General features: G+C 50.9%; 1 protein-coding gene across 2 annotated transcripts in view; it reads right to left on the reverse strand.

The window, feature by feature from the left end:
* Positions 1-40: 40 nt before the first annotated feature.
* SIM2 (SIM bHLH transcription factor 2) overlaps positions 41-16,279 on the reverse strand; it is a 49,748-nt gene continuing 33,509 nt past the window's right edge. The window contains exons 8-11 of one of the 2 annotated variants that reach the window (XM_042903364.1): positions 3,494-3,641; positions 1,890-2,058; positions 918-1,326; positions 41-800 (exon numbers count right to left, since the gene is read on the reverse strand). In XM_042903364.1, the coding sequence (XP_042759298.1) occupies positions 760-800; positions 918-1,326; positions 1,890-2,058; positions 3,494-3,641 (767 nt within the window). In that variant the 3' untranslated portion in view covers positions 41-759. Of the gene's footprint in view, positions 1,327-1,889; positions 2,059-3,493; positions 3,642-16,279 lie in introns of both variants that reach the window. The other variant, XM_042903363.1, reaches the window with a different exon arrangement.

Genomic DNA, 16,279 nt, shown 5'->3' on the forward strand with positions numbered 1-16,279 from the left:
GGGGCCCTGCGAGAGCGCTCCTCTTTAAGCAGGTGATCCGTTGCTGGGGGCATATAACATGTACCCGCATTTAGTGGGCACCGCAGGAATTTGTACCATGTTGGTCTACACCCTGAGCAGTAGTTAGGTCTGCGTGCCACGGGAACATACCTCTCGCAGCCACCCCTCAATCCCCACCTACCCTCTGCCTGGGGTTGGCTCAGTGAGCAAACAGGAGACGGGGCCTGGGGAAGCCGGTGGCACATCCACAGAGGACGTTTGCTCATCTGCCACCAGGAAGGCTGCTGGAGGGGCCATTCCTGTTGTTGAACCAGCAGTGCGGGCAGGCACCTAGCGTGTGCCCAGCCCTGGGGTAGGCATATCACCTGGCCTCCGATCCCATTTTACAGGTGAAGAAACTGAGTCCTCGGAGTGTTTACATCATTTGCCCCGGGTTGGTGAGTGACATTTCTGTCTCTGAGCTCATGAATTTCCACCACTGTTTTTCCCGCTTTGAAAACTGGCGTGGGAAGAAAGCCAACAGGATCCCAGATTCATTTGGGGGCGGGCTGGAAAGTAATCTTTTAAAATAAATGCCGTTGGAGCATTCTCCGCACATGGGAGCTGGTCCTGAAAACCACTCTGTCTCCCTCTTGGGGAAGCGAATGAGGCCGGAGCTTTTGGGCGGGGGGGTGGCTGAACGCCGGTTTCCTCCACCCTTTATGCCGTCACCAGTGCCACTTGTGGCACACGGGCGCGGTCGCCCAGCTTTCCAGCCTGTCACGAAGCGACTCCCGTTGCCAGCAGGAGAGGTGGAATCCCTACTTACAAGCAGAAAAAGGAGAAGTTTGCCCAAAGCGTGAGGATCCTTTTTCCGCTTGCCACCCACCGCCACCGTTCGCAGTCCTGCCCCCTCCCCTCGTGCAAACATGACCCACCTTCGTAGTTTGGCACGAGGCTGTGCCGAGCAGCGTTCACCGGCGGCTCAGAGAGGTTTTTGGCTGGAGACTGGCCGCTAGGCACTAGGGGGTTGGCATAATGCCACTGGCATTCGCCACCGGCTGGCAGTGCGCTCAGGAAAAAGCGTGCCACCTCGCACGGGGATCCTCGGGGCTGCCCGAACTTGGCCGGCAACATTGGCTTTTTGCTGCTGAAGACGTGAGAGTCCAGAGGGAAGTGTCCATAATGGTAGGAGAAAGGCAGGCTGTAGGACGGGGCGTACAAAATGTCGCTGCTTTCTGAATGGAGCTGCTGTTCTGGGGGCGCCGGGGCGTTCGCTGGGGGGCTGGCTCTCCAGTTTCCCAGCTGGCCGCCTTCCAGTTTGTCCATTTGGAACGAGCTGTATTGCTGCACGGCAAAGGAGACGGACGACAGGGCCGGTGAGGAAGTCCCCTCCGGCCTCGCCGGATCCCGCCCCGGAGTCAGCCTGACCGCATCCCTGGGCTGGGCCCACCCCCGGCCACCACAGTGAGGTCCCACTGGGGACAGGTGTGCAGCAAGCAGTGCCACAGAGACACCTCCCCCCGCCCCCCCCCCCCCCGGGGTGGGAGGCGGTCTCAGCCCAAGTGGAAAACATACCAGATACATGTAGCCACTTTCTGAGAGGTTACAAAGTATTAAAACAAAAAAAGGTTTTCGTTTTAAAAAATGCCATGGAAACACCGCTGCACACGAAGGCGGATTCCAGCAAGCTGATGTGCCTTCCCAATTTAGCCTTCTTTTTCCAGCCCTGCTGAGCCTTCCCAGATGTTAGCTCCGTGTGCCTCAGGCTGTGTCTCTACTGTGTGCGCAGGACATCCCCCCAGGGCGGGGAAACTTCCAGGCCCCAGACCCGAGACCGCTATGCACTGAGGCTCATTGTTCCTTAACAGGCTGGGTGTCCTGAGCCCCCAGCAGGGGGTGTGTGTTACCTGTGGCGGGTACGGGTTTGTTCTCAGCTTCGTCTTCATCTTTGTATTTTTGGGTTTCGCTAATTTCCTAGTTTCTTGTGAGGTAGACAAGGCGGTCCTCCAGGAGTCCTGGGACTTGGATGTGGACACCTGGTCCAGGGACAGCTGCAGTTCCTTGTATTCAATATCCCTGAGAAGCAAGAGCAGGACAAGTCATGTCCAGCGGGCCGCCAGGGGGGCAGAGCGGCTTCCCTGCCCCTCCCCCGACAACCCCTCCCCCCCCCCCCCCCCCCCCCCCCTGCCCAGCAAGTTCGTTCCCCAAGCTCCAGCGAATCAGTTCGCTGAGGTTGCAGGGCCCGGGACTTGAGCAAAGGGCCGCCCACCTTCATCGTCAAAGGCCCCCTGCAGCCCTGGGCAGTGCCGAGAGAGGTCAGCATTATCCAGCCGGATGATTTGGAGGTAGCTGTCTCCAGACCTGTAGGTCCCAAAGGTCCCCCAGGGACACCATGGGCCACCAGGAAGCATGTCGGGGCCAAAGCAAGGGCAGGAGCAGTACTCATCGCCTTGAGTGTCTGTGGCTCGGCTGTTCCTCCATTTAGCACCCAGGGAGGCGCCAGTGGGGGACTTTCAAGGGTCCAGGAGCCTGGCTGTCAGCCCTGCCTATCTCCATCCACATCAGGCGCCCATTTCGGCCGTAAAGAGCCGGCTTGGCACAGTTGTGTTCGTGGGAGGGGAAGTCGCCTAAAGTACCAGCCCACGCTTGTCTGCTCAGGAAGAGTCATGAGGGGGCTAAAATGCTCTCTTCCCTGCAGTTTTGCCAAAATCACACTCCTAAAAAAATAATAATAAAACAAAACCCAAGAAACCAGGGACCCGGCAGTCATTCTATGAAAGGAGTGAGAGCCTAAATCCAGGAGTGAGTTCAAATCCTTGAACACACAGGAGGACCTTGTTCAAGGTGGGGCTGGGGTACAGCAAAGGTGTCAAGTTCAGGGACAGAACTGGGTGCAGGTGACTTAACAGTAGCCACAGTGGGTCCACAGTAATATATGATCCCAGGGAGACTTATGTCCTGTTGTGTGTCTAATGGTCCTAAAAGAATTTGCAACTGAACTTGGCCTTCTGAGATTTTAAAGAGACCAAACATTCATCATCATTTGCAACAGGCTTTATAGAAATACGGGGGAAATGTGAGAGATCCCCATCCCAGATGGTGGGAGCACGCAAGACGGCCCTGATGTTTGTGGGCACCAGGAGCGTAAGTTCATATTCCCGGTCTGGACGCGTCTCCTGTCCCTCCTGGGCAAGATGGGGGGCATCTCCCACCTTTCCCCCACCCCCGCACCCCTCAGCTGGTCTCTCGGATCTGATCTTCAGCTGTGCCTGGGGCAGGGCTCCCTTCGTGGTATTCCCACCGCAGCCCAGCACCTGGCCCTCGGTGCCGAGTTCAGAAATAGTTTGGACCTTCCCGAACCACCAATTGTTCAAATAAAAACAAAACAGGAGACAAATGAACAGTTTGAGAGAGAGACAGAGAGAGAGAGACAGGGCTTGCGGCTTGTGAGAGCGGGCTGATGAGGGGCAGGGGAGAGGAGAGAGCAAGGAAACAAATACGTCGGACTTACGTGAGGACATAATTGACACTCACGATGCAGTGCGGCCGGGACGAGCGGCTGTTGTGCACGACGGTGGCGTAACTCTGCACCCACACCCAGCCGCCCAGCTTGGACAGCAGCCGATAGTACTTGGTGGTGACCTGGCCCTTCACCAGCACTGCAAGCACAAGGTGACATGAATCCCGAGGGACAATTAGCAGGCTCTGCTTGGGGGGCTCTGCCCCCACCGATGACCTCAGCCCCAGTTCTGGACCTTTCTGGGGCCAAGGACACCTTTGGGAACTCGACAAAGAGATGGGCTTTCTCTACAGGAAGGTGCATGCTTGTGTGCGCACACGCACACACGCAAGATTTTTTGCCTATAATTTCAAGAGGTCCAAGGCGCGTTCTCTCCCCTCCCCTGTTGAGAACTCAAATTTAATAGTCACTGATTTCACTGGGAGAAACAATTAGTCCCCATAAAACATTTGCATCTGGCAGAGTGATAAAATTGGTTTGGCTTTTCAGTTTCCAAAATGCCACGATGATGTGATAATCCCTCAAACCCTTAATCCCCACACCCTCAATAGGTGGCGGCGGGGGCAGGGAGTGATGCAGTTGTTTAAACAAAATAATAAGTACATTCAACCAAGCTTCAAATTGTTGTTAGTATTTACTACTCTCCAGAACATGTGTGTGTTCACCTTGAGACTGTTTGCTACTCTGTTGCCATGTATATTTTCTTCCCATCAGCCCCACTTTTCATCAGGCCTATTAATTTCCTACGTTGCTCATGTAGGAAGGACCTCTGCTTGGCTATTTAGTTTCTGAAAACTGGGCCTCTGGGCCCATCTTCTACGCGTGGGTGCAAACTCCAGACTTCTGAGCCATACTCACTTCCAAAGCCTCTGTACTAATTTGCCTCAGGGCCTGGAGGGCACAGGCTGGAGAGAAAGGGAAGTGCCAGAAGCCCTGGGTGGGCAGGAGAGAAGAGAAAGGCCCAGTTATCCTTCTCCAAGGAGGGGAAGGCCAGCACAAACCTAAAAGGCATCCCTTGATGCCCAGGTCATGGCTACAGGGCATTCCTGTTTCTCAAATCAGGGCTGGCCCCAGGGCCCTACTAACAGCCACCTGAGCAGGGGTTTGGGGAGGGGGCCAAATTCTGTGACTGCACTAGCTGGCACTGAAGGAACCCCCTGGAGGCTCACAGACACAGAAATTCAGCCCCCATCTTATGCCACTAGGCAGAGCCCCCGCGCCGTCTGCCCAAACCCTCCCGAGGCTCTCCATGGCCTTCTGTGACTTCTTTCCACATTAAGGGTGCCTCTTTATCATCCACTTTAACACCTGCAGCAAAATATTCTGGTGCGGAAGAAAAATTACTGCAAAAATGATAGTCGAGGAGTTGTCAGCCTTAATATGTAAAGAGTTCATACACATCAATAAAAACATTAAGACCTAGAAGTAATATGAAGAAAGGACTGGAACAAACAATTCACCAAAGATTAAATATAAATGATGATCAAATGTTCAATGTATTTGCTTAACTCAGAGCTAGATACCATCCATTAAATCAGCAGACAGTAAAAAAGAAACAAATATTGCCTGGTTCCATTTATGTGAAATGTCCAGAATAGGCACATCCGTAAAAACCGAAAGCAGATTAGTGGTTGACAGGAGCTGGGGGATGAGGGGAGCCGGGAGTGACCGCTGATGGGTACCAGGGTTCTTCTGGGGATGAAGAAAATGTTCTGGGACTCAGTAGAGGTAATAGTTGCATGACATTATAAATATACTAAAAACCTCGGAAAACTGTTAAGATGGTCAGTTTTATATTATATGAATTGTATCTCAAGGGAAATAAAATGACAACAATGATGTCAGCTGATCTATGGGGAGAGGCATTGTCACGTGCTGTTAGAAGCATGGACTCGTGTCGTCCTGGAAAGCGGTCTGACAGTTCACATCCACTGACACAGTGACTTCACTTCCACTCATTGCTCCTATTACAAGCGGTCCTGCTTATAATTCAGGGGGAAGAGGAAGGGGACGCTTAATTGCCCATGAATTAGGGAAGATGAAATAAACTTTGGAATACTATGCCGCTATTGAAATAATGATTAATAAGAATTTGAAATATTACGGAGAACGTGTATGATATAATGTTAAATGAAAAAAAAGACAGGATTCGATATCACAGAAATACAGAGATAATAACAGACTACTATGAACAATCATAGTATGCTAACTAACTAGAATTTAAATAAAAATTTGGAAATAATTGTAGCACACTTTAAGAAAAACAATTATATGCCAACAAATTGAGCAACTTACAAGAAAACAGATACTTTGCCAGAAATATACAACCTACGAAGACTGAGTGATGGAGAAATAGAAAATCTGAACAGACTAATAACTGGTAAGGAGTCATCAAAAACCTCACAATAAACAGAAGTCCGGGACCAGATGGCTTCCTTCACCGGTGAATTCCACCACACATTTAAATAAGAATTAATACCAATCCTTTTCAAACTCTTTGGAAAATTAGAGGAGGAAAGAACACTTCCAAACACATGTATGAGGTCAGCATGACCTGGATACCCAAACCAGACAAGGACACTGCAAGAAAAGGAAAATTACAGGTTAATATCTCTGATGAGCGTACATGTAGACATCCTTAACAAAATATTAACAGATCGAATTTAACAATACATTAAAGGGATCATACGGCATGATCAAATGGGATCTATTCCTGGGATGCAACGATGGTTCGACATCTGCAAATCAATAGGATACACCACATGAACAAAGTGAACAATAAAAATGGATAAAGAAAAATCATTTGACAACATTCAATAGCCACCTATGATAAAAACTCTCAACAAAGTGCATATAGAAGGGAGGTACTTCAACATAATAAAGGCCATCCATGACAAGTCCACAGCCAACATACTCAACAGGAGAAAGCTGAAAGCTTTTCCTCTGAGGTCAGGAACAAGTCAAGGATGCCCACGTTTGCCACTTTTATGTGACACAGAATCAGAAGTCCTAGCCAGAACACTTAAGCAAGAAAAAGAAATAAAAGACAACCACATTGGAAAGGAAGAGGTAAAACTGTCATTATTTTCAGGTGGCATATTATAGATAGAAAACCCTAAAGACTCCATCAAAAGACTCTTAGAATAAGAGAATTCTGTAAGGGTCAAGAATACAAGATAAGTACACAAGAATCTGTTGAGTTTCTACACATTCGTAATGAACTATCAGAAAGAGAAATTAGGAAAACGATCCCATTTACAATTGCATCAAAAATAATGAAATAGCTAAGAATAAATTTAACCAAGGAGGTGAAAGACCAAGACACTAAAAACTATGAGACGTCAATGAAAGAAACTGAAGGAGACACATATTAATGCAAAGATAGACACTCCATGTTCATGGAGGGAAAGAATTAATATAAAGTGTCCATAGTACCCAGAGGCATCTACAGATTTAATGCAATACCTATCAACATTCCAGTATCATCCTTCACAGAGATAGACCAAACGATCCTAAAAATCTGTATGGAACCACAAAATAATCCTTAAAAGATCGAAAGCAAAAATAACAAGTGGCATTACATCAAACTAAAAAGCTTCTGCACAGCAAAGGAAACCACCAACAACATGAAAAGACAACCTACCGAATGGGAGACAGTATTTGCAAATTACATACCTGATAAGGGGTTAACATCCAACATATACGAAGAACACATACAACTCAGTAGCAATAAACAAACAAACAAACCAATAAATAAAATAGTCCAACTAAAAAATGGGCAGAAGGTCTGAATCGACATTTTCCCAAAGAAGACATAACATACAGACGGCCAACAAGTACATGAGAAAGTTCACAGCATCACTTATCATCAGGGAAATGCAGATCAAAATCACATGAGGTTTCACCTCACACCTGTCAGAATAACTATTATCAAGAAGACAAGAAATAACAGGTGTTGGCAAGGATGTGGGGAAAAGGGAACCCATGTGTACTATGACTAGGAAGGTACATTGGTGCAGCCACCATGGAAACAGTGAGGAGGTTCCTCAAAAAATTTAAAACCGAACTACCATATGCTCCAGAAATACCACTTCTGGGTATTTCTCCGAAGGAAACAAAAACACTAACTCGGAAAGACCCCTGCGCCCCCATGTTCACTGCAGCATTATTTACAATAGCCAAGAAATGGAACCACTCAAAGTGTCCACCCATGGATGAATGGATAAAGAAATCGTGGTATACATACGTACACACACTCACAAAGGAATACTGTTTGGCCATAAAAAAGAAGGAAATCTTGCCACCTGCTACAACACGGGTGGACCTCGAGGGTATTATGCTAAGTAAAGTAAGTCAGACGAAGACAAATACCCTGGCACCTCACTTACATGTGCAATCTAATAAAAAAAAAAATCATAGATACAGAGAACTGATCGGTGGTTGCCAAAGGTGACGGAGGGCAGGTGGGAGAAACGGGTGAAGGAGATGGTCAAGAGGTACAAACTTCCAGCATCGGAGACTTCAGTTAATAACACCGTGTTGTATATTGAAAGTTGCTAAAGGAATGAGCTCTTCAAAGCTCTCAAGACAAGAAAAAAATATATATAACTATATATTGTAACTAGACTTATTGTGCTGATCATGCAGGAACGTGTACAAATATCAAATCACTACGCTGTACATCTGAAACTAATATAGTGTTGTATGTCAGTTATAACTCATTAAAAAAAGAGACAAGATTCAGAAGAGCATAGAGTACAGGTAAGAAAAAGTACATGCACGCTCACATATACACCCCAACTAACTGCGATCTCGGACACGTTACAAAGCCCCGGTGACTCGGTTTCCCTGTTTGGAACAAGAGCGTAATCACACTCCCTACCTCGCATGGTCACAGTGAGGATTAGATCACCTATGGGAAGCTTTAGACTAGTGGTGGCAGTCACACAGCAAAGACTCAATACATATTAACTCTCATTATCTGGTCAAATTACAGGTTAATTTTCATTTTCTTCTATTCCACTTTTCTTGATTTTCTACATTTCCAACAATAAGGAGGTATCAGCTTTATAATAAAAGTGAAAAAATTATTGGGGCACCTGGGTGGCTCAGACAGTTGACCGTCCAACTTCTCAGGTCATGATCTTGTGGTTTGTGGGTTCGAGTCCCGCATCAGGCTCTGCACAGAGCCTGGAGCCTGCTTCGGATTCTGTGTCTCCCTCTCTCTCTGCCCCTCCCCTACTCATGCTGTTTGTCTCTCTCTCAAAAATAAATAAAAACATCTAAAAAAAAATTTTTTTTTTAAATGAAAAAATTATTTTTTCCACAGGCAGGTAGTTTGTGTGGGGTCAGGGAGTGGAAATACAACACGGATCAGGCCCCCAACCCCTTCGGTGGGTGACCGCCATCCCCCCTTCCACCCCTGGGACGCGGGGCGGGGCTCCCGGGAACAGTGCAGACACAGGCTCTCTTCTTCCCGGGTTTAGCACGTGCACCTCCGTGGACGCACGGGGCAGGGGCCAGAGTCCGTGCTGGAGAGCACAGACAGAGATAATAGGAAAGAGCTATCCTTACAATGTTCCTCCTCTTGGGGTTTGCTTTTTTAACAGCAAAATCCATGGTTTCGGGTGCCCGCTCATGTCCGAACCCCTCATTTCACGTCCCCTACAGCTGTGGGAAGTAGGCACCACCAGGAAGTGGGGCCAGCAGATCTTGAGGGCATAGCCGGGGCCCCCAGCCCGGTGTTCTGACTCCCTTGTCTCAGAGTGATCCCTCTGGGAGGAAGGGGCACGAGTCTCCAGAAGGTTCTCTGTGGCTCAATGTGCAAGGAGAGGTACAAGGGAGGTTAGCGGAGACTCGGCCAATTTGCTTTTGGCCCCGAAAGACATGCTATGGGACCCACCTGGGGCCCCATACGTGGACTTCCCCAGAGGTCATTCCTTCAACAGAAGGACTTGCTCAGCCCCTCCACTCTGAAATCTGTCCCTAGCGGTACCCGTCACGCCCCTGGCAGCAAGATGGTGTAGTTTTCCTTTTCCCTCTCTTGGATTTCATACTTTCCTTATTTCTTACAACATTCCTAAAACCTACCCGTAATCATCTAAGCTGGATACAATAAAGCCAGTTTATCCCAAATATTTTATATTCGGATGCCAAGGGCAGCAGTTGTAGAGATTTTATTTCTGACGCTCCCTGACTCTGCTCTGAGGCGGCTTAGATACAGAGACCAAACAAACACGGGCATAGAATTGTTTTTTGCTTCTCTATGACCCGTGGTGATAGTCCACATTATCAATCCAAGCTGAAATCCTAGACGCTTAGTCACAACATGCCTTGCTTCGGTCTAGCTCCCCCTCCAATCTGTTGCTCTTAATTAGCTGCCTGAAATGATCCCGTGGAGGGTGGGGGGAGGAGGAGAGCGGTGGGGGGGGGGGGGGGGCTATAAAGTAAGGCTCTGCTTGGCGGTGGGGGACCAGGCAGGCTGGAGAAGGCCCGTAAGCTGTAAGCTCCGGGAACAGAGGCCCTGCTCCTAGGCTCCTGTGGGGCCACAGCATCTCCAGCATCGGGGCCTCAGGTGGTTCTGAGATCAGGGTGCCCCATGCTGAGAGGGAAGCCAGCGGTCACGGTTTGCCCAGGCCGCTTTGGGGTGGAAATTCTAGTTCCGTGAATCTGCTACGCAGAAAAGTAGGTGGCCTGCCTGGTTCCTCTGGGAGGCAAGGGAACCTTGGCCTGGAGCATAATTTCTATTTCCGTTTTGAATTGTAAGAGCTGATGATGTCAGATGCCAAAAATCCCTATGGTGATTGAATGGGGTTCCCCCAAACGATGTGTTCCACGTCCTGGCCCCTGAAACCGGTGAATGTGACCGTATTTGGGAAAAGGGATCTCTGCAGGTGTAATTAAGTCAAGGATCTCAAGATAGACGAGATCGTCCTGGAACAGGGTGGGCCTTGCCTCCAACGATCCCCCCATAAGAGACCAAAGAGGAGACACACACTCACAGGAGGGAAAGTGGAGGCACAGACTGGTGAGCTGGGACTGCAAGCCAAGGACTCCAGCAGAAGCTGGCAGAGGCAGGAAGGATCCTCCCGCAGAGCTTTCTGAGGGAGCTCGGCCCTGCTGACCCCTTCACTTCGGACTTCCGGTCTCCAGAACCCTGGGAGAGTACATTTCCGCTGTTTTAAGCCCCCCAGTTTGTAGTATTTCGTTAGAGCAGCGCCAGGAGACAAAACCGCCCTCCACAGAAACACTGGTGAGGTTGATCCCCTCCTCCTGCTATGTCCCCTCTGCCAGCTCAGACCTGCAGTCGGTGACACTGATGGAAAGCCGTGCGCTCCTCTAGGGAGTCTGCACGTCTGGCTGGCAGAACGACACGGAACGCACCGGGAAGAGAGAAGCACTTTAAGGAAGAACGCCCACAAGGGCCACCTTGTGGGATGTGTCCAAAGGGACCTTGACCACGGATGATGGGCAGAGCTTGACCCGTCTGGCAACACCGAGAAGGTCCAGCCCACACCTCTATGTCCACAACTGCTTTCGGGTCAGGACAACGTGGAGATCACGCGGTGCTTTCTCCCATGATTTACCGCTCCCCTGCTCCTGGCTCCCCCTCAAGGTGTAGGCTTCCCCACACCTTCACCTGCAAGCCAACACCTCTGCCTCCAGACCCTGCTTGCAAGAGAGCATCTAAAGGGGTCTGAGCATGAATTAAACGCGATCACCCGTTTCCAGTCCAGAGGCAAGGCCAGCAGCAGAGGCTGGCGCCCCCCTGACATGTAATCGTCACAGTGGATTGGAGACTTGCAAGTTTGTCTTCCGTTTCGAGACCTTTGTGCCCTGTTCCACAGCGATGCTACAGAGTGGTTGCACACCAGTGTCCCATGGACCGCGTAAGCTCACGGGTGGGTTCTGTTGGTGGCTCAGTGCTGTTTTACTGGGAATGCCTCTGGATGGTCACGTGTTAGCCATTCCCTACTGCCCTACAGATGCCCATTCACACATTCATGCTACATGCCTGGCCCCATAAGCATTTGAGTTTGTGACTCTCGTGTGCCACTTCATTTGTTTTAAGTTTATTTATTTTGAGAGACAGAGGCAGAGGGAACGAACAGGGGAGTTGCAGAGAAAGAGAGAGAGAGAGAGAGAGAGAGAGAGAGAGAGAGAATCCCAAGGAGGCTCTGCACTGTCAGCACAAAGCCTGATGCAGGGCTCGAACTCACGAACTGTGAGATCATGACCTGAGCCAGACCCAAGAGTCGGACGCTTAACTGACTGAGCCACCCAGGTGCCCTTAAAATTTTTTTTAAGTTTATTTACTTATTTTGAGGGAGAAAGCCACAGAGAATGAATGGGGGGAGGGGCAGAGAGAGAGGGAGAGACAGAATCCCAAGCAGGCTCTGCACCGTCAGTGTGGAGCCAGACGCGGGGCTCGAACCCACGAACCTCGAGATCGCGACCTGAGCTGAGATCAAAAACCGGATGCGTAACCAACCGAGCCACCCAGGTGCCCCCTGTGCTGCCAGGTGTCCTGGAATTTTGTTATGACAGTTATTGCTTGAACTCTGTAGACCACATATTCAGGCTTAGAAGCCTTTGCGTGAGATTGAAAGTGTTAGGACAGTTGGACTTGGCCTGCACTCTCTGTGATCTGGACTTGACCCACTCTGTCCAGGGGCCCCAGGCGGGGAGCTGGGTGCAATTCTCCACCATCTTGGACATCATGGTTCTTCCAAACTGCTGTGTCTTCCAGAAATCTGCCTGGTGTCCCTCAACAGATCTTCAAGTTCAGCGATATCAATCCCTTCCCAACTGTGCATCACCCCCTCCCCACCCCCAGGACCTGCAGGTCAAGAGAATACAGACCTCTATTGGCTCCCCTCCATGCAAGAAAAAGTCACCCAAACACCTGACAAAGACAGGAGGGAGACAGCAAGGGCAGACCCTAGTTCAGGGCCCCCGTTTCCCTGAGGCCACGTGACTGTCATGCCTGCACCAGGGCCCACACTTAGCTGAGCTGTGGGGGCCTTCCCTCGGCCACCACAGGACAGTGGGCAGGGCACAGGGTTGGAGGGGGGCTCAAATACGCTCCCTAGAGGATCCGTGTTCATTTTCTCTACAGAAGCTTCCGGGGAAAGCCCTGGCACGGTCTGACTCGCATGGCTCGTCTGGGAAGGGCCAGGCCCACAGTGACACGAGGTGTCCGGGCCATGCCAGCCCCTGTCTTGCTGACCCCTTGGAAGCCCATGCTCCCCAAAGACTGCCCTGCGCAGCCCTGCTTCTCCTCAGGAAGCTGACTTTCTGGAAGGTGTTGAATTCTCTTTCTTCAGGGGCTATGCTTTCTTTGGACCCTGTGGGTCCCTGCACTGGGTTAAGATAACATTTTGAACAATGTGTGAAAACCATTTGGCTGACTGTGGTCATCCAGAGCCACCACTGCCTGATGTCCAACTCTGCTGCTGGCAGAGCCCTTCGCCCCATCTCCAGAGAGTCCTGGGGTTTGGACGCCGGTGTGGAGAAAATCTGGCCTTGGAGAATCGGACAGTGACCTCCCTGGGTATTGTAGATGTTTCTTGCGCTCAGTGACCTCATCAACTGCGAAGGAAGATGCGTCTGTATGTCTCCCTGTAAGAGGGGGCCAGCCGCCCGCCCCCCGACCCGTGGTCTTGGAATCCTGAGGGTCACCGTGGCCCCTGGCCCCTCCAGCCATGTGCAGCTGTGGGGGATGGGGAGGAAGTGGGAGAGGCCACCCTGCATGCCTGTGCTCCTGGGACAGCCACTAGGCCAGCTCCAGCGGTGACTGAATTGAAGGACTTGAGCCCCCAGCTTGGCAGGGGCCACCGTGTGGATCTGGGATCCAGGTTGGGATCCCAGGCGGGAGGGCGGGAGGCTTGGGCTAGGTTCCTGAGCCCTGCGTTACTGAAGCACCCGGAGACAGGACCGAAAAGCCACATTTCCAAATGACGCATCCTGCCTTCACAGACCTCCCACCTGCCCTCCCCAAGCCAGCCTGCCCAGCTGGGCCCACTACCTGGGTAAGGACACAGAGCTATTAAAGAAAGTCCCTGTCATGGGCTGACCTGTGTTCCACCCAGATTCGTATGTTGAAGCCCCGACCCTCAGGACCTCAGAATGTCCCTGCATTTGGAGATGGGGTCTTTAAAGAGGTAATTAAAGGAAAATGGAGTAAGACGGGGACCCTAATCCAATATGGCTGGTGTCCCTGTCATAGAAAGAGATGAGAAGGCAGACACACACAGAGGGCCTCACGCATGTGAGGACACAGGAAGGAGATGCCCACCTACAGAGGCAGAAGCCTCAGGAGAAACCGGTCCTGCTGATAACCTGACTTCAGATTTCAGCCTCCAGAGCTGTTAGGAAACAAGTTTCTGTTGTTCAGGCCCCTCAGCCTGTGTTATTTTGTTACAGTGGCCTGAGCAGATCAATATAGACCCCATAAGAATGTGAACAGCATGAGGTGAAAGCATTGTCCAGAAATAAGAACCTAGGGCCCTTGGGTTGGGCTGGGAGGAGCTGGACACACCCTCCTGGAAGAGATGTGGCAGCAGCTGACATCATGGCGGTAGTGAAAACAGAACTGGAAAGGGGGGCGGTGCTTAGCTCCCCCCCCCCCCCCCCCGCTGCCCATGGGGCAGGAGTTTGGGGATAGAGGACACTCCAATGGAGCAACAGGGACCCTGAGCAGTGAGGGCAACAGGGTCCCCCCAGAGGGGCGCCTGCTGGCTCAATTGGTGGAGAGTGCAACTCTTGATCTCAGGGTGGTGAGTTCAAGTCCTACACTGGGTGTGGAGATGACTTAAAAATAAAATCTTAAAAAAAAAGCCCCCCACCCCACAAGAGAAAGGTGACTAAGGTGTGCAAAGCAAGGACAAGATGACCAAGCAGGCTGGGCTGGGGGGTGAGGAGCACCTTATGGAGGGATGGCTGGATGGAGAACTCTTCACAAAGCCTGGAGACCAATGAGGGGAGGAGGCTGAGGAGACACGGTAAAGAGGCGGACCTTCGCTCTGGTTGATGTCTCCTCACGTCCCTCCCCTCACCATGGAGTGCACCCAGGAACTTCTGACGGCCCCATCTCCCTCCTGAGGCCTTTCTTTGGCAGAGCTCACTCTAACAGATGAGGGGGGACGGGGAGATTAACACCCCTAAGAGCAGCCTTCAGTTCACGACAGGCAGGAGCAGGAGTCTAAATACCTCAGCTCACTCCCCTTGACTGAGTCCCAGTCAGACAAGCCCGTCTTGTGGCTCCTTCCCTTCCGTGGCTTATTTCTCTCTCTCCCCAACCTGTGTTTCAGTCACTGTCCGAACAAACTACTGTACTTGAACCCCAGGCTCGAGGTCGGCTTCTGGATTTGGCCCCTCTGGCCCCAGTTCTGTGCCTGGAAAGGAGATGAAACCCCAGGGACCACACAACAGAGAGATTTCAAAACTTCCCCAGCTCCGTACCAATAAAGACTCTGCTTCCAAAAATCATGCTCTGTTTTGTTGAATATCGCCCCTTTCTTCATCTGAAAGACCCAGCTTTGGAGGGGAAAGTCATGTCCAGGTTAATGTCATGGCTTCCCTGAGAGGGACACCCAAGTGAGGTTCTAATCCTGGAGCCAAGGCGTGAGCTCTAGAAGACTAATTCCCACCCCCATCTGTGGGCAAGGCCCTCCACTACCTCTCCCTGTCAGCTCTCCTCTAGTTTACATCTGGAAAAGTTGACAGAAGTGAGTCAGGGACAGATGCGAGGTTCATGGTGGATCCCAAGGCCACCCCCCCCCCCCCATCACCTCCAGCCTGGCTGGGATATGCTCTCTGCCTCCTGCCCCTGGGGTGGTTTCTCCACCATAGTTAAGGTCACCGCACCATAGCAATCGTTGTCAATATTGCTATTTTTTATTTTCTTTGATTTACTAATTCGAGCCCATTTGAAAAAACAAAAACACAAACACGTGCTTCCTCTGGTTTCTAAATGCTTCTGCCTTTTCTGTGTGTCTCCGGGAAGCCTGTGTATGCCTTCCCTTTCAGGGTTCTCTTGGATAATTGAAATGTCTGGAAATGCTAAATTCCAGTGAGCTGAGGCAAATTTATCATGCAAGTTGCAGTGGACCTCTCAGATAAACTCCCTCTGCAGGCCGGGTGAGCTCGGGGAAGATCAGGGCTCCTGGTGAAGCGAAGACGGGCCGTGCCTCCAAGGCTCAGAGCCATCACGTGGCGGGAACCGCTCAAGGCCTGAGAGCCGAACAAACCCGGGCTCTGGTCCTGTCTGACTCAGCTGCTGCCCGCCCACAGGTCTCCACCCGTGAGGCTCACCGCTCATCTGGGAAATGGACACAGGGCCAGCCCCGTGCCCCGAACTGGATACGTGAGGGGCACCTGGGTGGCTCAGTCCATTAAGTATCCGACTTCTTGACTTTGGCTCAGGTCACGATCTCTCGGTTCGTGGGTTCGAGCCACACATAGGGCTCTGCGCTGACGGTATGGAGCCTGCTTGGGATTCTCTCTCTCCCCCCCCCCCCTCCCTTTCTGCCCCTCTCCTGCTTGCTCTCTATCTCTCAAAATAAATACAAAATAAAGTTAAAAAAAAAATGGATACGTGAAAAGCTTCCGTTCTGTGTCGGGGACACAGGAGCCCTGTGCTGGTCATCGCTGTGGCCTTCGTTACACTTCCCAAACACAAGCTGTATTTATTTCTCCCAGGTGGTGGCAGGGCGGAAATCCCTGCTCCCCTGTTAGCCAGGTAGTTCGAGAGAGAGGAAATGGGATTTAAAACGA

This window comes from Panthera leo, chromosome C2 (assembly GCF_018350215.1).
Source record: "Panthera leo isolate Ple1 chromosome C2, P.leo_Ple1_pat1.1, whole genome shotgun sequence".
NCBI lineage: Eukaryota > Metazoa > Chordata > Mammalia > Carnivora > Felidae > Panthera > Panthera leo.